The sequence below is a fragment of the Necator americanus genome, chromosome IV, assembly GCF_031761385.1.
Source record: "Necator americanus strain Aroian chromosome IV, whole genome shotgun sequence".
Taxonomy (NCBI): Eukaryota; Metazoa; Nematoda; class Chromadorea; order Rhabditida; family Ancylostomatidae; genus Necator; species Necator americanus.
In genome coordinates, this window is record NC_087374.1 from 21,189,948 (window position 1) to 21,210,989 (window position 21,042).

Below are 21,042 nucleotides of genomic sequence, written 5' to 3' on the forward strand. Positions count from 1 at the left end.
TCCCCATTCTACCCTACTCAAATTGTCAATAATTATAGCATAACAGCTCTTTAATGAAAACCTCAATATGAACAAAATATACACCACTCTGGAATAAATCATGTTTTAGACGAACCGGAACAACGCGAAAATCACATGTTACAAATGATGAGCCACGATGAAGAAGAAGAAGAAAAGAGATTTCGATTCCAATAGATCTACAGCTAGGAATTGAAGACTGAAGTTACGTGTCTGGTTCGCAAAGACAGATAACAGGGTTGACGCACAACATACTAGGGAGCGGAATAGAAATTTGTGTGGTCGCTTGGGTAGGACACCCTAAGATGTGAGGCGCTGTGACATCACAGAAGGATCAAAACGCTTAGTGGTGATTGTTCTGGTTGTGGAAGCCGCCGCGGAATCCACCCCCTCCGCGACCTCTGCCACCGCCACCGCGTGAGAAGGGGCCTGCTCCGCCACGTGGAATGAATCCACCGCGACCGCCGCGGAAGCCGCCTCCTGGGCGATCAATGCGATCCTTCTGTTCGGAAATAGTCACCTCTCCATCGAATCCAAATGCATCCAGACGTAGCTGCAGATGGTATATGCCGCGATCCTACAATATTGTTAATTGAAAAAAATGCAGTAGTTTTGGTGGCGCTCAGTGACAGAAACAGAAACGCACATCTTTGCGAGCATTCTGGAACACATTCTGGGCATCGGTAGGCGTTCGCATCGAAATAAAAGCAAACCCATTACGGGATGTATCATTCGGTTGGTCAAGGACTTTGCGTGGAATGGCTACAGATTCGACCTCCCCAAATTCTGCAATACACAATGTTTGGCTAGGACGATGTCTACAAAAGTATTTACGGACACTATGTTTCAAAATCTATCCTATCACGTGAAGTAACACGTAGACGAAAAACAGTAACGCTGCAATACAAAAGTGGTTATTTATAACAAATAAAGATAACATCGAGGAAGCAGTAAAGCAGCAATATTTGAAAAAGTATTTGTTTTATTGCCAAACTGTAATTCCGCTCAGATTTTCAATAAATGTTGACTTAGTGCAGCAATAAATAAGTAAGTGACAAAGTAATATTTTCTGGATAAACGTTACGTACGTTGTCCAAAAAGAAAACTTAAAACTGAATGTAAAAACTCCAGAAGGTTTGTAGAAAACATGCTACATGAAACCAATCGAAAGAAAAACCCCGAAATGTTTCTTCTAAACAATCGGCAGGAAAAGCGTCAAAATACAATATGTTAACATTTCGAGAACTCACTAGAGAATGCATCTTTGATTTCCTGCTCAGCAACATTGGTGCTATCCGGAACCATATTTCTTATAATGCCTCCAAGATAAATGCGACGCTCACCCTGAGCGATTTGACCTCCTTCAAAGAAAAAGACCTAATAATGGAATCTGATTCAGAAATTTTGCGCAAATCAAGTGAAATACTGTACTGACCATTGGTCTGTACATTAGGACGAGGAGCCTGCTGAGGCCTCGTAGCAGATGGCGCATTTGTTGGAGGTGGTACTGAGGACGTCTTTTGAGCTGGAACTGCAGCAGCTGGAGTCGCAGCAGGCTTGGAGCCGCCTCCAACACGATGTGCCCATGTTTTCGGCGTGGTATCAACGGGTGTAGTCGGTTGTGTAGCGACCGGAGGAGGTGTTACTTCTGCTTTCTGCTGTTCTGTCTTCAGCTTCGTTGTGTCCTCTGTTGGTGGAGTCTCCTTAGCAGATGTTTCTGGAAATAGCACTTACGAAAAAAGAACTAAGTTAGACTTATCGGATGAAACTGCGAGTGCGTTAACAAAATTAAAGTCTCTCCATGATTTTGCGTGATTAAATGACAAGACTAATCTTTCACTTTGAAATTTTGTTGAATACGAAATAAAAAAATTCCGTTTATTTGGCACAATAATAAACCATTTCATTTCCAACCAAAGTTTTATTTGTCCACCAATATATTTACCTCAGTATATCGGCGGATGAAATACACTACTGAGTAGGTGCGTCGACAAACAAGGATGGGTAGGTGTAAAAACGAAGTAAAATCTTATACTTTCCATAAACATGAGGTTATTCACACAGTCAATCAAGAAAAAAGGAGAGTGGATTGAGCTAGGGCGGTTGACCATAGGTGCGATAGGGATGAGCCGGACCCTCCTCAAAAGAAGGGGGTCTAGCTCATGCGGTGCAGCGCAAGTGATGAGAATCTCTTCGCCGACCGTTCAAAGGTTAAGGGGTTCCCTCTGCTAACCGTTCAAAGGTAAAGGGTGTCCTTTCGCCAACAACCCAATGTGGAGGGTATCGGAGCACTGGCTCCGACTATCGCATGTATGCGGTTGACTCCATTATAGACGAGGCAAATAGATAACAATTTACTCTTACCAAAGTATAAAAAGCGCGGTACTGGAATGTGCTATTATATATCATATTATACTGCATAAAAACTACTAACTTAAATATGAAATCTCAACCGTTAAAGACGAGCAAAATGACCTTGGCGTCAAAGAAAAGATCAACATTTTTCTGAAATGACAGGATTACACACCAGGCCGAGTAATCACTGAAAAAGTTAATTGAAAAATTTGTAATTAGAAGTAGAAAAAGTTAATTGAAAAATTTGTAATTAGAAGCAATCTTTTGTGGTTATTGTAGATTGCTTCGAAGATGGAAACATTATTGCCAACACTGAATACATTAACGTGAAAACGTTTGAGCGCTCATAGGCAGTATAAAGTTATCATATATTAGGAGATAAGAGACCTGTATTTCACTTCAAATACCTAAGCAAGAAGAGAAACCGCATTTCGCAGCACTAAAAATCCGCTCTTCGTGCAAATGAACGCAAATTTTCAAAAGAGATAAAAGAAGAGTGGACCACGTGAAGCCACTAAAAAAACTACTCATTACGAAACAAACAGCACCTTCGGTGACCGGAGCAGCGACTGGACTCTTAGCTGGACTGGCCTTAGCATGAGAAACAACGCTTGTTAGAATCGGAGTTTCCTCACAACTTAACGCGATTGAAGAGTGAGAATGATTGTGACCGTTTTGCACAAGATCGATGTCAACAGATTGTGCCTAAACAACTAAAATCAATACCAATCTTTGAGTTTTGCGTTGTTAAATCGTAAAGAGAACGATCTAAAATATCAATGTTGTCACAGAAAAAGTGTATAATAAGTGAGTAATAATACAACTTTTACCTCAGTAATGGTCGCTTCGCTTGAGGGTGCGGGGGCAGGCGATTCTTGTGATTCGCTGTGGAATGCAACATCTACGAACTGAAATATGTCGTTCTGCACGTAAAACTTCTTAGCACTCTGTTGTCCCAAAATGAACGTCTGGAAGAAGCGACGTGTGGAAACTTCTCCGCAAACTTGCAGCACGATACCTTTATGCGAAGTGAAAGATCCCTAAAACAAAAAGTTTCACCAAAGCAGATCTAATTAATTAATATAAATAATATTAAAATATTAATAGAGAAGAAAATATCGGAAAGCAAAAAGAGACCTAAAGAATTAACTAAACAAATAATGCAAATATGTAAACTGTAAGTTCAAATGATATAGGAATGTGATATAAAAAAATATGTCATGACATCCGACATTAGAATAACTACAGGAGGACGAATTCAGTAGCAGCAATATTTCCTCACCTTCACTGAATGAATCTTGAATCTGTTGTTGGCTTCCACTAGTTGCTCAATACAGCTCTTGATCTTCTTCAAAAGAAAAAATAAACGATACAGGAAAAGTACTACGTTTCAAATTTAAAAAGAAATACTTAAAGAGAAGAAGTCAGCAACCTGCTGTCCGATAACAGTGACATCATTGTGGACAAACACCGATTCGTGACTATAAAATTTGTGCACGCATCCAGGTGACTTCGAAAGTATTGTATAGTATTGACGAACGAATTCCAAACCAATCACTAAAGCAGAAACCTCTCATAAATCTCATACAAGAAACGTTCCATTCAGAAAATACGCTTACCGTCAGGTGTTGGGTCGGTCTCGGTGTAGGTGGGTTCGGATCGAATCACGAGATCATCGACCACATTCATTTTCATCCTTCTGATAGCACAACTACCTTAAGGATATTAGTCCATAAAGAAAAGTAGCTGCTTATTTAAATCACATAAAAGAGGAAATTGAATCGTGCCAATAAATATTAGAATTACTACACGAAATATAACTAGAGCTGAAAACCGGAGATATCGTATGTACATACCATACATACATACACCAGGATAGAAAACACCAACGTTGTTCTTAGAGAAAAAGAAAACACACACACAGAGATTAGGAACTGGAGTCGAACGAGGAAGTAAATCAGAAATCACATTAGAGAAGAAATTATGTATAAAGGCTCAGCAGCCCCCAAGGATATGGAAATCCAATAGATTCTGAAAGCCCGCGCGAGATTTGCTTGGGTTAAAAGCGTTTGAAAAAAAAACTAAAAAAATAATGTTGATCTGCTAGGAATTAAACCGAAAAATCCTTAAAATACGAAAAGACCTCAAAGCAGACATAAACACGGACTCCGAGCATTTCCTCCCACTTAATTAACTAAGACGAGCAAGAGCAAAAAACAGACAAGAAAATGAGCTCCAAAAATGTATGGAACTAGAAAACACCAAAAACGCGCGAAAGCTCCGAGAATTATAGATTTTTAGGTTCGAAAGAGGAATTGGCACGGTTGTGGGGGCGGAGCCTCGCCCTGTTGTGCTAGGAAGTCGGTCGGAGACGGAACGATACAGTACCTCGTAGGCTTTGGCGCTACGCCCACTATCGATTATCGCATGTGGAGATGTGACATGATTTGAATCGTGTTCCATCCGCAATTTTCTCACCACTTCTCTGCATTTAGTTTTTATTCCAAGACTAGCTCCAACTTGGAGTCATAGTTGCATGACTTTCTAATGGCCGGAGAACATACGTAATTGATTTGTAGACGTCTACAGGGTCGATAACCGTTTGGCTGGATGAGTCGACCTGCTTTTGAGCAGTTTACGGCTCAGGCACCTCAGCCTGCAGGCGAGTTCGTTACGCAGCAGCAGACCATGCAGGGCGACGCCATGGCAGCGCAGGTACGTCCGAATTGTTGAGAGGTGTTATAGACCATGATAGATTAGATGCAACTAAAGCATGCGGTATTATTTGAAGTCCAACGCTTGTTTGTTCTTAGATAGGTCGATTCTGTCTTTTTTTTGCTGATCATAAGAGCAATGTATACAAGTATGAAGTGGAAACGCGCTCACTGAGAAATTACAGAGCATTAGGTTACTGATTACGTTTGGGGAGTACTTCAACTGTAAGAGAACAGGGCTACTTGTCCTCCGTAGAAGATTGGGGAAGCTGTGGGTAATGAATGTAGTTGTAGTGTACTCAGCTAAGGTCAGCGAAGACCTGTGCCAGATGATCGGTAGCTTCTATTTCCTTTTTCGTCTCCTGAAATGAAACGATCTTGCTTGTATTTGTTTCGAAGTGGATTTTATGTAGTGTTATTGAGCTTCGCTTAACATTACCAGTCAAAACAGACAGAAAGAAAATCTTGTTAGACATAATCAACATATTCCACCTCTACCGCTCCTTTTTGTGGCAAGTATTTCAACAGACTTCGTCTCTAATGAGCCCTTGGGTAAAATGTTGGGGGGAGGCGGTGAGGGGGCACTCAGTGGCGCCCTTATTTCTCGAAGCTAACTTACTTTTTTCTTACTACTTTGGCTTATATGTCATAGATTATCTAAGACTAATGTCTAGGCCTTAGAATCCCAACTGATTTAAGTATTTACTTCGAGAAATAAGGGCGCCACGGGGTTCCCCCCAATCACATTTAACCCTGATGCCTTCTTTTCGATGAATTGGATGAGTTTTGGTAAACATCTTCAAAATTCTGCAACAACAATTCGAATAGAGTAGCTCTTGTGAAAATCGGTTTGTCTGAGGCCAAATTATCTTCCTGCGATCAATAGCTGGGTTTATTAAATTTCATCTGACTAAAGTTCTGGTTAGTCGTTTCTCACATGAACTTTGTCTTCTCACCTGAGTCTTTTAAAATGAGAAATCTCTGTTACGGTTGCTTTATTCCTCAGAATTATCTTGAATCTATTTCTAATGAATGTTCTGGACTTTGGTTTGGCTGGGTTTCCTCCATAATCTCTTTTTAGAGGGTTAATTAATTGACGTTATTAAAATGCGAAGATCAGTCTGAAGGTTTCTTTTTGCTTTTGCTTTTGCTATCAGGGATTATACACAGCTAGCTTTCCTCTTTTTTGTAAATGAATAAACTCGAATTGTTCTTTTTTTTAAACTGAAACCTATTCTATTAATGATGTGCATTTGCAATTTATAGCGCGATTACTCATTCATCTGTATTCGTACTAACTTAAGTAATGTAAGCTTTGTTTGTTAGCCTTGTTTGAGCTTACTTAGTCTTTTATGTTTTCTTTGGATATGTGCACCGGTGTCTTTCTCTGTACTCCGTAGCTCTTTTAGGGACAAGAATTAACAATAGCAAAACTGGAGAATTCTGTTGCTACGATGGAGGAACAACAGCTTACGTCCGATCCTCGTTATCAAAAGATGCTCCAATTGAAGTCAAAACTCACAGGTAATTCAAATAAACTCGTCTGGCCTGCTTTTAGGGATTCATGGTTCTGGTATTAGCGTTATCATCTCTTGGTTAAGGAGCCCCTCTGCCTGCAGAACCACCTCAGCAACCTTCTCCATCAGTCAGTCAGCAACAGCAACAGATCACTCCAGCACAGTTAAATCAGCTACGGGCACAAGTATGTAGAAAGGATACTTTTTTGCTGTTTGGACCACCTTTTATCCATATTTCCTTTCTAAGGTTAGCGTATACAAACTTTTGGCGAGGAATGAGCCGGTACCACCAACGTTAGCTGCAGAAGCTGTCGTTATGAAAAACAAGCCGACTTCCCTTCTGCCTGAACCGTACGAATTCCCCGGAGAGGGTGATAACGGAGAGAAGCTGCCATATGATCTCATGAAGGTGTGGCAATCTCGATTTGTTCATGTAATTATTCTTTTTCTCAAATATAATCATTATTAACCTAATTTTGTAGGTTTTAAATATTCATCAACAACGGTGCGCTAGGCCAACTTCATTGCCAACCCCTGTAGGTATTGATCCTGCATCGCTATTGAAGGAACGAGAGTTTAGGTAAAATTGATCATACTAATAGAAATATTCTTTAGCCAAGAAAGACGCAAGAGAATTGTACCCTTCAGGATTCAAAATCGTGTTGGCCTACGAATTCAGGAGTTAAGCAATCTTCCAGCTGATCTACCGCCAAACTTGAGAATAAGAGCAGAAATTGAACTTCGCGCACTTCGACTTGTAAACTTGCAAGCTCAGGTTAAGTCTTCTTTGAATAAGAAAAATTCTATTAACTCCGTTACTTTTGTTTGTAGGTTCGGAGTGAGATTATGGGGGCGCTCCGCAGAGACACAACACTGGAAACAGCACTAAATCCGTACGCGTACCGACGCACAAAGCGGCAATCATTGCGTGAAGCGAGGGTGACGGAAAAGCTGGAGAAACAGCAGAAGATGGAGCAGGAAAGGAAACGCCGTCAAAAACACACTGATCTCATGCAGGCGATTATTCAGCATGGAAGAGAGTTTAAAGAATACCATAGGCATGTTGCTTAATTTTTTGGTGTTGTTTGCTGTTTCTGCTCTTATGTCACATTTTCTTTCAGAAACAATCTCCTTAAGACTCAGAAAGTTAAGAAAGCGGTCATCACTTATCACCAGAATAATGAGAGAGAACGAAAGAAGGATGAGATCAAAAATGAACGGCTTCGTATGCAGAAACTTATGCAGGAAGATGAAGAAGGTTATCGTGCACTGCTGGATGAAAAGAAGGTGAGCTTTAAGCTCATTAATTTGCTACATTTCTAATGGTACTGTTTAGGATCAACGTCTGGTTTACCTTCTCCAACAAACTGACGAGTATGTGGAAAGCTTATGTAGTCTTGTACGTCAACATCAAAGTGTTGAGAAGAAAAAGAAAAAAGAAGAGAAGAAGATGGCTAGGATGGAGGGTACGCTTCACACAATATTTTCAGAGATTTTGTTTTTCTTCTTCATCATTTCAGTAGACAAATACCATTACAGTAAATAAATTCGGTTTATACACTTCTTGGGATGTCATTTTACTATTTTAGCTCAAAGCAACTCTGTGTCCAATGATTCAAAGTGACCGGTTGGGCACAGAGTTTCTTTATTTTCATAATGAGACTATACATGGAATGAATTATTGACGAGCCTTCATTCTCATTATGGAACATAATGAGAATGAAGGCTCTTTTCGTAGTTCTCAGAATTTACTTCAGAAATATATTGCCATGTTACCTAAGTCTTGTGTCAGGTGTCGTGATTATCTTACGATTTCTTTTAAATTTGAGGCTCATTTATTTCTCCACGGCTAAGATGGAGTAGTTTGCCCGTTTTGTTTAGAAATTTTGCGCTGCTTTACTTGTTACGATTTTGTGTGTGTTAGATAGGATTCTTGATATTTTACGCCAGTTGCAGTTTAATGTATTATGTGTATTATGTTTTCAGAAGGAGAAGCCCGTGTGCATGTCCGTGAGATATCCACCGGCAAAATCCTCCAAGGTGATGAAGCTCCAAAGCCTGATGAACTGGAGGTGTGGCTTGAGACGCATCCTGGATTTGAGGTGTGTTCCGAGGTGTGCGGCGTTTTATGTCTGTGGCGTTGTTAAAACAATAGAGATGGTTAAGGAAGGGCGATGCATGTATGCCGTATTCATCCACCCGCTCTAAACACCCAAATGTTTTTTGTATGTCAGCACCGTTCCCTTCTGCATGAAACAGCGTTTCTTGCACCATGTTTGCATGGTCGCATAAGTGAGTTCATGAAGAATACGGTATAAACGAGGATTCGCCCTTATTTACGCAATTCTCAACTATCCCTGTTGGGCTATTATGCATGTCTGGTCGGTTGCATTTCGGTTGTTGCTGTACTGGTAGTCGGGCCGCTACTTTCGGGACTATACTGACCATGAATAGGACAGATTGTTGCTGTCTGTAAAAGTCGGAGTATCTCTTTATGTCCATCGGCGTTTTAGATCATGGAAAGCCATACACTGCTTCTCTAGTCAATCGTTTCGTATAGTTTACTGGTATTGCGTAGGAATCCAATATATACTTGTTCGTTTTCTCTGCACTTCAGACATTCTTTAGATGTCTATACGGAATGGACGTTGAACACTTTATCGGAAATAGATTTACAAAACGTAAAATTACATTTACAAAACTGCCTTTCCACGTATGGATATTGGGAATTCGTCAACGGTACTGAAGGTGTGGATAGTTAATTCAAGAGCGAGGACCCGTACACAACCACCACTAATGCAACTGCTCAACTTTCAAATCCTCTTTTATATGGGTAGCGTCGATGTGGATATTTTAGGTTGTTCCTCGAGATCAGCTTTCTGATGATTCTGACTCAGAAGAGGAAGATAATCCTGCTCCAGCAACCACAAAGAACGTTGATGAATATGCTGGGATGGATGAAGAGACGAAAGCTCGATTGATTCTCGAAAAAGTGATCCTCTAGTTTTCATATCTTTACGGCTATATCTTGTGTGGTAATATGAATTATAGGCAAGAAATGAAGAAGACGAATACGATCAGCGTAACCGGAAGCAGATGGCCGATTACTATGCAACCGCTCATCGAATTAAGGAAAAGATAGTGCAACAGCATTCAACAATGGGTAATGAAACCCTCCAGCTAAAGCCGTATCAGGTTTGCATATTTGTTAAGCTTCCCTGTGTTTTTACAGATTTCGTTTCAATTTAGTTAAAAGGTCTCGAATGGATGGTATCGCTTTACAATAACAACTTGAACGGAATCCTTGCGGACGAAATGGGTCTTGGAAAGACAATCCAGGTTATTTTGTCGACATTAATTCCCTATGATTCCATCTGATTTATTTTTTTTTTTATTTTTTTCAGACGATTTCTCTCATTACATATCTGATGGAAGTGAAACAGAATAACGGACCGTATTTGGTTATTGTCCCACTCTCAACACTTTCTAACTGGAATATGGAATTTGAAAAATGGGCTACATCTGTTGTAAAGGTTTGTTTTATCCTACATAGCTGATTTCACAAAAAGTGCTGCTCTTTTCCAGTGAATCTGTCACTCTACTGTGATATTTACATATACCAATAGTGATTATATATATATATATATATATATATATATATATATATATACCAGTCTGAATGTCCGGCTAAAGCCGGACTTCAGACTTTCGGTGGTTTTAGCTTCGCTCCCCTTGACTGATTAATGAAAGTTAATGGTAGTGGTGTTTTATGTAAAATTAGATTTGTGTTTTTTAACAACGCTTTCCTTCTCTTCTTTATATTATAAATTAAGGCGGAAGATTACGGAGTTTTCCTTCTAAACGAGTCGATTCTACATTTGGAGAATATTCGACCATCCGCTGCAAACACTCCTTCGATGCCAAAATAATATAGATATACTATGAAAGCACTACTCGAAGTATGGGTGTTCCTCCTGACAGACAGACAGACATACGTGACAGAATAAGCCCGTTATTATATGCATGATATATATATATATATATATATATATATATATATATAATATATATATATATATATATATATAAAAACGTATATGGTCCCCCATATAAATGAGGGGCTTATTCTGTCATCAAAACGGGTGTGCGACGGTCCACGGCAATACCTAAAAGGGGGTGCGACGGGTCCACCGGCGCCAGATACCTATAGGAGGGGATGCGACGGGTCCACCGGCGCCAGATACCTATAGAAAGGGGTGCGACGGGTCCACCGGCGTCGGATTGGTGCGCCGGCGCTACATAGGTATAAGAGGGGGTATGACGGGTCCACCTGGCGTCGGATTGGCGCGCTGGCGCCTTACAGTTATAATAAGGGGTGCGGTGGGTCCACCGGCGTCGGATTGGTGCGCAATAACCTCGTGTGCATGTCGCAAAAGATAAATGGTTAAAGCCGTTTCATAGCCGTGGCCAATGGGGGCGTTGCTTTTCACTTTCATGACTCCTCCGCGTATCTATTTCTTTCTTCGTTCGACTCAAGTTGCTAGTATGCCGTTCTCAGAAAGTGGAAACGCGCATGAAAACGGCTGCTTAAATAGTAGCAGGATGTTTATGTGATCTGACGTGGAACGTTATCTTTATCAGTATGATAATGTCTTTCACATTATTTTGTGCCAAAGCACCATTCTTTGATAAGCGTTTGTAGAAAACAGGAGAAAAACCCATATTTCGCAAGATACTTTTAAATATTGTCTATGATATATTGATAAGGAGTGTTTGAAGCTGAAGCTCGAACGTTCTGCAAATGTAGAACTGACGCGTTTAGAAAGAAGACTATGAAATCTTCCGCTTTTAGTTATAATATAAAAAAGGAAGAAAGATTGTTGGAGATATACAAGTCCAATTTCATAGAACTAATAACACTATATATATATATATATATATATATATATATATATATATATATATATATGTAGGGGATGTAGTGCAGCGGTTAGAGGTTCCGCTCCCTGCACGTTCGGATGTTCGAATCTGCCCTCGTGCCCACCAAGCCTTTCATCCCTCTGTGGCCGATAAATTGGTACCAGACTTGTCTGGGAGAATAAAACACTGACTTGACACATCAGCTAGCCACCGCAAGTCAATGTATAGTCATTATATATATATATATATATATATATATATATATATATATAAGATATATATATATATATATATATAAGCTGAAGTGAAAAGTTCTGAGCGTTTTTTCGCTTTACTTAGACGATTCATGATGTGATGTTTACATCGTCACATATGCCATCAATAAAGATATATAGCGAAAACGGTCAGAACATTTTACTTCACCTAATATATACAGGGTGGCGAAAAATTGCGTGCGCCACAGGAGACGCCCAAACTTTGTTTTTTTTTTTTTGCCCACAAACACTAAAAAATTATTTTCATAAAACAATAAACCAAAATATTTCATACCTACTAAGAGTTTTCGAACTGCCCGCCATCAGCTTTAATACAGGCGTCAATTCATTCCTTCATGAATCCCATGAAGAATTCCATTCCTAGTAAAACCAATAACTAAAATAAACTCCTAAACAGAAAAGTCTAATGGACTGAGCTCCGGGCGTTTCGTAGGCCAAAAATCCTTCAAAGTCAAAAGCCGTTTTTGGTTTTGGTGAAGTGGATCATCGTTTTGGATCCATGGCATGATTTTGCTTCCATGGCACGGCTTTCTTGAGGATCTCTGATTGATAACCCTTCGCATTTTAATTTTAATTTTGTCAGTGTCAATTTTCACCCGAACGTAATGTTTCGTCACTATATATGCATATATATGCATATATATATATATATATATATATATATATATATATATATATATATATAACAGGTCGTGTACAAAGGGAACAAAGAAGCCCGACGACGTGTCGAGGGTGTGATTCGAAAGGGAGCATTCAATGTACTACTAACAACGTACGAATACGTTATTCGTGAGAAAGCATTGCTCGGCAAGGTCGGTGAATCTCGCAACTCATTAGTTTAGTAGTATATTGCATATTCTTTGTGTCAGATTCGTTGGAAATACATGATTATTGACGAGGGACATCGTCTGAAAAATCACAATTGTAAGCTAACGCTGATGTTGAACGGTTACTTCCATGCTCAGCATAGATTGCTGCTTACTGGAACTCCACTTCAAAATAAGGTCGGTCTTATTTCATTTATTTTTTTTATTTATTCCCATCGTAATGACTCACTTTGAAGTTGTTTAAAGTTGTTAAGGATGACCCTGTCCTTACTCTTTTCAGCTTCCGGAACTGTGGGCGCTCCTCAATTTCTTGCTTCCATCCATATTTAGTTCTTGTGGTACATTTGAGCAATGGTTCAACGCTCCTTTCGCCACAACTGGAGAAAAGGTGATTTTTCCTCAAACTTTAACTGCTTGAAATAGGCTAGTTTTTTTTTGCTGTCGTATTATCGTTTGAAGGATTGCAGACCAATACCTTCCAGTCTTTTATTGAATTGGAATTGTTTAGGTCGAACTCAATCAGGAGGAAACAATGTTAATCATACGACGTCTTCACAAAGTACTCCGTCCCTTCTTACTAAGAAGACTGAAGAAAGAGGTGATTTCTATTATTTAGTCTGCTCTGCGGTCCTTAATCTTATCGTTTTAGGTAGAATCTCAACTTCCTGACAAGACTGAATACGTAATTAAATGTGACATGTCAGCGCTTCAGAAGGTCCTCTACAAACATATGCAGAAGGGATTACTCATTGATAGTAAACAGGTAGCTACTTGAAGTGTACCTACATTATACAGTTGCTACAATGTTTGTACTAATAGCAATCCGGAGGCCGTGCGCTGATGAACACTGTGGTTCATTTACGAAAGCTGTGTAACCACCCGTTCCTCTTCCAGTCGGTAGAGGATTCTTGCAGAGCATTCTGGAAGGTGGAAGAGGTCTCAGGGTCAGTTCAATTTATTGACTGATCAACCAAAAAAAGATTAAATAGAGATGTTGCTTGCTTACAGGCAGGATCTCTACCGTGTCGCTGGTAAACTTGAGTTGCTGGATCGTATCTTACCGAAACTTAAAGCTTCCGGGCATCGCGTGCTTATGTTCTGTCAAATGACCACCATGATGACAATCATAGAGGATTTCTTCAATTACCGAAGTGAGAACGTTAAGCAGAGTTATTCTTCTTGCACTGAAAGGTCGTATGAAGTAGTCTATCTTGTATGATATCACTATTTTTAGAGTGGAAATATCTTCGTTTGGACGGAAGTACGAAACCCGATGAGCGTGGACAACTTCTGGAATTATACAATGCACCCGACAGCGAATATTTCTTGTTCATGCTATCCACACGTGCTGGAGGCTTGGGTCTCAACTTGCAAACGGCTGATACAGTTATTATTTTCGACTCGGATTGGAATCCTCATCAGGTGTTACTTTAATCGTTACAAATGTCCTGGTGTATTGTGTGTTGCAAAGTCCTTCTCAGGATATGCAAGCTCAAGATCGTGCTCACCGTATCGGCCAAAAAAGAGAAGTGCGGGTGCTGCGTTTGATTACCGCTAACTCCGTTGAGGAACGGATTCTGGCAGCTGCGAAGTATAAACTGAATGTTGACGAAAAAGTTATTCAGGCAGGTAAATTCGATCAGCGCTCTACTGGCGCTGAAAGAAGACAAATGCTTGAGCAAATTATCCGGTGAGTACTGTTTTTGAACAGATTCAAAAAAGCTCCTAAAAATTAAAATAAATATTTGCAGAGCCGAGTCTGAAGACGATGAAGATGACGAGGTTCCAGACGACGAAACCATCAATCAGATGATTGCCAGATCTGAGGAAGAATTTAATCAATTCCAGTCGATGGATATTGATCGTCGTAGAGAGGAGGCGGGTCAACTGCACAGGTATACTTTTGGGAATTAGCTTTCTGGGCAGCAACTAGTGGATAAGCAGAGTAACTTTATTCTAGAAAACCTCGTCTCCTCGAAGAAAATGAGATTCCGCACGATATTCTCAAAGCTTCGGATGAGTTTGCTGAGATGGAAAGAGCTCAAAAAGAAGGAATCTACAAGGAGGACTTTGCTGCAACTGGAAGGAGACGGAGGCGAGAGGTAAACTCCTGAATAATTTCTTCATAGTTGTTAGTAATTAATTGTTAATTCTAGTTGTCATTCGCATGTATCAGCTTTCTGTTTCTATCGATGTTAATCTGTTATAGCGCTAAATTTCTATTTTTAGGTCGACTATTCTGCAGATCTCATGTCCGATGATCAGTGGCTCAAACAAATTGACGATGCGGTCAGTTTATAATTTACAGCAGAGAAGTAGTAGATTTATCTTGTTCCCAAATTAATGTTAGCAGGAAGAAGAGGAGCAGGAAGCGAAGAAGAAAAAACGAAAGCGAAAAGCCGAAGATGACGACGAGGATGAAGGGAAGAAGAGGAAAAAGGCAAGCCCAGAAGTTCTAGAAGTGATGAACAAGGTTCATGTTGTCTCCACTTTTTTTTCGGATTTTTTTATGTGGAAGAAAACATCGTTGATGGTCAGGTTTACGACATAATGGTCGGGTTCAAAACCAACGATGGCAGAGAAATAGCAGTTCCGTTCATTGAGCTTCCTACAAAGCGAGAGCTCCCGGATTATTACGAGGTTGTACATAATCCCATGGATTTTGCACGTATCAAGAAGAAGATCGATAAAGGACGGTAAGGAATATGTTGTTATGAATAACATATATTTTGGCGACACCTCAAGTTTAATACCGCTTCAGATACGCTACTATTGAAGAGATGGGAAATGATGTGAAATTATTATGCGAAAATGCAAGAGTAAGCGCCTTTACACATCCTTACTTCTCTGTGAATATTACACGAGTATTTAGGATTATTTCATTTGAAAACATCTTGTTCTAGTTGTACAACATCGAAGGTAGTGATATTTATAACGACTCAATGCTTCTGGAAGCGGTATGGATGAAAATCACTGGCGGTGATCCAATGGCTCTTCTAAAAGGAAGGAATGAAGGTGGTAGCAGTAACATCAGCAGTCAAAAAGCTGCTGCTGTCGACGATGGCGATTCACGCGGTACTCCCTCAAAAAGAGATAATGAAGTAAGGGGTTTTCAATTGCAGTATTATATTCCAGCGTCAGTCACTGATTTATTGAGTCAATACTATGTCGCAGTGTGTTGTAGTGAGTTCACATAGACATGTTCACTCTTGTGATTTCGATTGATCGATCTCTTAACCTAAAAAGTGTGATTAAGCTCGAAAAATTTGGAAACTTGAGGATTTGTCGGCTTTAGCAGATTGATGCCTAACATTCAGTGTTAAAATTTTAGGATAGTCAGTCTTCTACATCGTCGAATCGTAGGAAGTCCAAGCCATCAAAGAGAAATGTCTCTTCTGATGAAGATTCTGATTAGCTTTCACTGGATCTTAATGTACACCTTACATGTATTGTAGACAAGGATTTAATCTTGAAGAATTTCATGCTTATCTTGTTTATTCCCCATTTTGTACCTACAATAGTCATCATTTCACAATAGGGGTTAAAATGAGCCGTGTATTAGTGTTCGAGTATGTGTTTCGTTTTAGGGAAACATTGTTCGGGCGTTCTACTGTGACCCTGCATAACCTTCCGTAACATTATTCCCATAATACGGCATCCGGCTTGTACTTGTACTATGTACATTCTAATTTATCAATTCGTTATTTCGTAGGATATACTGTGAGCAACAATGCTGTTTCTTGTTTTGTGACAGTGGTTTGGTGAAAATAGTGAAGGTATGTCCTTATTGTTTGTGTATTACTTGTGTTTGTGACACAGATACCTTGTCCATTCTAAAATGTTGAACTGCTTTGAATTTTCCTACAAAACTAACCTCAGTAATAGTCGAAAAACAAGTGAATCCACCAGTCGTTGACTCTCGGTGCGCTAGGGTGGTCGAAATTGATTGCTGTTATCAGTCAGTTCTATCGGGTAAGAGCAAGTTGACGGTCATTTGGTGTATCTGTGAGAGGGGTGCTTGTTATCCATTTATCCGCAGATTTCACACCGGTGTCATTCTTTTCTTTTTGTCCCGAATCACACTGTTTTCTAAAACTGTGGTCTCGATACCATGTTGCTACTATTTACTATAAAGGTGGAACGCGTGATGAAAGTTCCATAATTAGATCTGCACTTTGGGTTGGATGATAGTTTTGATACTTAGGAGTAGTCACGTTTTCTGCTGGGTTCTTTACTCGATCTTTCACTGTTAAATTTTTGTTTTGGCTATGGGGCGCATAATAAGGCGAGATCACATGGGGTCTTTTTCATGATTGTGTGCTTAAAAGAACATTTTATCGTTAGTTCATTATCAGATAGTTTTGGGTGGTTGGATTCAGTAAGCATTACTCACTTAACGTCAAAGTTTTCTATCCTCTGTATTCCAGCTATCCCAGACTTACTTCCTTTCTTGAAATTCATGTATGTGATGTGATCATTTTGTAATCGTGCAGTGTTTACAGAGAAACCTATGGCAGCGGGTCTTCGATCTACAAAGGTTTGTCGTTTTAAAACGTACTCGTACCTTTCTACTAGCCAATCCGGTTGCTATTCTGCTTCTTTATTTCTGCCACCCCTCCCTATTCTTTTCTTCAATTATTTGTTGTTATTTCTCCAGCATTTCCTGCGCCCGCTTAGTACCACTGCTAAGTTCCCATTTCTTACTTTTGTTAAAGGCAGCATTCCACGAATTTGGGGTGGTACGGATTTCAGGTGGAGTATCCGTATACAGGGTCGTAGATTATGGAGACCGGGGTGGTTCCGCTTATCTCTCCCTGAATCACTGCAAGCAGGCCCCTGAATGCTGTTTTGTACGATCTCTTGCATTGCAGCGCGCCACCCTTGCACGCGTAGCGTCCCTTACTGCCTATCAGGGCAGTCCGAATTGGTTTTCGACGAATCGCAAGGCGGAGGCGGCACAAGGGGTGGACCGCTGCAATGCAAGGGATCGTACAAAACAGCATTCAGGTGCCGGCTGCTTGCAGTGATTCAGTCAGAGATGAGCGAAACCACCCCGGTCTCCATAATCTACGACCCCGTATACGTATACTCCACCTGAACTCCGCACAACCTCAGATTTGTGGTATGCCGCCTTTAATTCTCTCCTTTTCTCTCTAATAGTTCAACTGTTTGGCTAGTTCTTTTGAGATGATTTTTTGTGTGGTTTTGTTCTTCATTATTCCTCTGGTTCCAAGGTTAGATTGCCACCGTTGTCCATTTTACAAGTCCTGCCCAAATGTGATCATTTTTTTTAGTATGCCACATAAAAAAATTTGACTTGCAGGGAGATCTGCAATGCGTACGATTTGCGTAATCGACAATAGCAAAATGCAATATAATTCCGCATAGTTTTCCTTTTTTGAATCCGCATCTTCTAGGGGCTTGTAGCGGTGGTGACTGGCGGAGCCTCAGGACTCGGACGAGGTACGGTACAAACGTTGGTGAAGTCTGGTGCGAATGTAGCCATTCTGGATCTGCCATCTTCAAAAGGATCTGATGTAGCGAAAGAACTGGGTGAAAATGTCATTTTTGCGCCCACTAACGTTAGTATCAAAGTTGCCAGATCAGATTAGGATTGCCGTTCTGAAGATGTTTCGGTTGCAGGTGACTTCCGATAAGGAAGTGAAGGCCGCTTTCGACGTTGTTAGGGATAAATTTGGGCGCTGTGATGCTGTGGTAAACTGTGCTGGTATCGCATTTGCGTTCAAGCTGTACAGTGTCAGCAAGAAGAAGATGTGCGACATTGACAAAATCCAGAAGACAATAGATGTGAGTGAATGACAACTCAATATTTTTTGTTTTGAACTACTACGCAAAGTTTAGGTTAACGTCATGGGTACATTCAATGTGATTCGCCATGCTGTCGAACTCATGGGTGAGCATGAAAAGGATGAAGCAGGACAACGTGGTATAATTGTGAGCACCGCATCTGTAGCTGCTTTTGACGGGCAGACTGGCCAGGTATGACTTCTGTGTTGGAAAATAATTAGTGTTCTCGTTCACAGCTACACTATGGTATATAGTTCAGTGGCGTAACATGAATTTTCAATCTTTGTTTTAGTCTGCTTATTCTGCTTCGAAAGGTGCCATCGTTGGAATGACCTTACCCTTAGCAAGAGACTTTGCCGATGATGGGATTCGTTTTATGGCGATTGCACCTGGACTTTTCAATACTCCCCTTCTTGCTGCTCTTCCTGAAAAGGTATCTCAATTGCACGCAATGAAGTAGCCTGCCCACCATTTTTTTAATTGATTCCGAGAACGATAATGATTACTTCAAGAATTTTGTTTTGTTGAGGTCAAGACCTTTCTTTCACAACTGATTCCCAACCCGTCTCGGATGGGAACCCCAGAAGAGTATGGGGCACTTGTGCAACATATCATACAAAATCGTTACCTCAATGGTGAGGTGATCCGCCTCGATGGAGCGCTTCGCATGCCTCCGTGAGAAATGTTCTGCTCGCCCTTCCAAGTACCTCTTTCTTATATAGTTTTATGCTTGATATTTTATTTATATTGTAGGTCTTGTTATGTTTTTATTCAGTGTGCCTCAAATAAAGATCTTCGTAGGCGAATTCATTCTATATGTTTGTTTCCTTTCCATATACACTTCTTTTATTGTTGGACTTGCCCTATGATACACAAATATTGCAACAAATGTCTTCCAGACTTTACCACGTTAGTACGTTTTCAGAGTCAGCGGTTTTGGTTGGTCCCCGGATTGGGCGGCCGGTTGACGGTCGCTCGTATAGTCCTAGCTATGTACTTGGTTCGGGTTATCATTGGAGATTTGTGCCCAGGCACGGGCTAACTCCGCTGTAACAGCCGAGATGACCCAGCCGTTGGCGCTAGCACACGTGTGTGGCCCACAGACTCGCACCATGACCACCCGCGTGCAACACATGTTGTCCCACAGTCATCGGTCGGAGGTCGTTTGGAACATAAAGTAAGCGTGAGTGGGCACTGCTGGGATTTTTTGCTGTGCACAGAAAATCATGTGGTGATGTTTTAGAGGAGAGTGATAGAGGAGCTACACACTGTTTATGCGACTATTTATAGCCACTAGTTTAGAGTTTAGTGAAATCCGTGATTATACATAGTAGTCGTAAACTCTAGAAGTTCGCCAACTGTAGCATCAGCCGAGTAAGACGCATTTCACTGCAGAAACTAGTATTTAAGTGCCTCGATGCTGCAATATGTCCAGAAAAAGAAAAAAAAAAGAAACGTGTCAAGTAATGTAGTTCCTAGTGAACTTTTTTCCCTGATGAATTCGGAGGAAATGTTCATTGCTACTTAGGTAATGGATACGGTACAAGCAACATGTCCTTGTGGCGATGTTCTCTTAGTTTTACAAGAAGTAGTATATTAATTCGGAGGATGGGTTTGACTAGATTTCGTACAACTACACGTTTGATATATTCAAGAAATATGTGTGATGAGAACAAAATTTGCGAAAGCTCACTGGTTCAGGTGCTAGCGAAAGTTATCGAAAAACTTTGAAAATGATCACTAGACAAAGTCTAACACTTTTAAAGATGAATGTTGAACTCATCGGATTGTGAAAAATCAACGAAACACTGACTCCTGACCATGGACATAAAATGGCAATTGCATTATCAGCAGCTAATAGCATTGTCAAAATGATATGGAGTACACTTGATGATGCTCTCTACTTATAAAATCCATTTCCTCGAAATAGTACATTGCTTCTTGTGCTCGTTGCAATTGTGGATGCCGAGTCTAACAGTGCTGTTTGACTAAAGCGTATATAAAGTGGATACAGATGAGGTAAAGTTGAAATATTGATCAGTATCACACGAGTACAGCTGGGCCAAAACGATATGAAGCAAGGACAGTTGCGCAAGTGGCTGCGCTCGAAGCGGCGTGGTGGAGCGTGGGGGTTGGGATCGTGTAAGGATCCTCGCTACCGCCACCCATCACTGCAGTTCCCCACGCTCCCACTTCGATTCCAACCGCTGTCTCCACCGCACCGTTTCGAGCGCAACCGCTTACGCAACTGTACGTGCTTCATATCTTTTGATACGACTACTGTTACATAAAAAGCATTGGGATACTTACGCGCTCGTTGGTGAACGCGCGAGCGTATATGACAAACTAAGCCGGTATAGCAAGCTCCGCACAGACACAGAGGTTTCGTTGATCAGGATTACGGCGCTTCTGCGGGACTGAGTACTGCTGAGTACTGTTCACACTTTGTGAGTAGAAGATGAAATTGATACCCAGAAGTAACGAGACCGTGCAGAAAAGTTAGGCTAGTCGTGGAACAGAGCTAACGACCAGCTGTTTTGATCTGTTTCACTCAAATGGAAATCACACACTTTGCTGCTACTTTGTCTGCCCCATCGTTTCAGGACAT

General features: G+C 40.6%; 2 protein-coding genes across 6 annotated transcripts; one reads left to right on the forward strand and one right to left on the reverse strand.

The window, feature by feature from the left end:
• Positions 1-361: 361 nt before the first annotated feature.
• Positions 362-4,068, reverse strand: RB195_002175 (uncharacterized protein; the record flags this gene model as incomplete). Its single annotated transcript, XM_013442626.2, has 9 exons — positions 362-595; positions 665-804; positions 1,269-1,379; positions 1,454-1,735; positions 2,922-3,078; positions 3,204-3,413; positions 3,656-3,721; positions 3,806-3,930; positions 3,993-4,068. 9 exons carry the CDS (start codon positions 4,066-4,068, stop codon positions 362-364), a joined length of 1,401 nt encoding a protein of 466 aa, XP_013298080.2.
• A 915-nt stretch (positions 4,069-4,983) lies between these two features.
• RB195_002176 (uncharacterized protein) lies at positions 4,984-19,113 on the forward strand (the record flags this gene model as incomplete). Of its 5 annotated transcripts, none has more annotated exons than XM_064199311.1 (38): positions 4,984-5,088; positions 6,497-6,611; positions 6,689-6,789; positions 6,852-7,013; positions 7,087-7,184; positions 7,253-7,379; positions 7,436-7,662; positions 7,726-7,891; positions 7,941-8,070; positions 8,591-8,718; positions 9,462-9,596; positions 9,656-9,799; positions 9,854-9,943; positions 10,009-10,137; positions 12,489-12,611; positions 12,669-12,803; positions 12,907-13,014; positions 13,135-13,224; positions 13,276-13,389; positions 13,446-13,570; positions 13,635-13,777; positions 13,861-14,048; positions 14,108-14,316; positions 14,378-14,521; positions 14,587-14,728; positions 14,856-14,915; positions 14,977-15,099; positions 15,165-15,322; positions 15,388-15,445; positions 15,530-15,727; positions 15,958-15,985; positions 16,506-16,598; positions 17,129-17,163; positions 18,044-18,208; positions 18,270-18,434; positions 18,489-18,626; positions 18,727-18,867; positions 18,964-19,113. In XM_064199311.1, 38 exons carry the CDS (start codon positions 4,984-4,986, stop codon positions 19,111-19,113), a joined length of 4,890 nt encoding a protein of 1,629 aa, XP_064055190.1. The 5 variants fall into 5 exon arrangements, with proteins under 5 accessions (XP_064055190.1, XP_064055191.1, XP_064055192.1 ...); XM_064199310.1 differs by having other exon boundaries at positions 8,591-8,706; XM_064199312.1 differs by having other exon boundaries at positions 8,591-8,706; positions 14,980-15,099.
• Between the last annotated feature and the right edge of the window lie 1,929 nt (positions 19,114-21,042).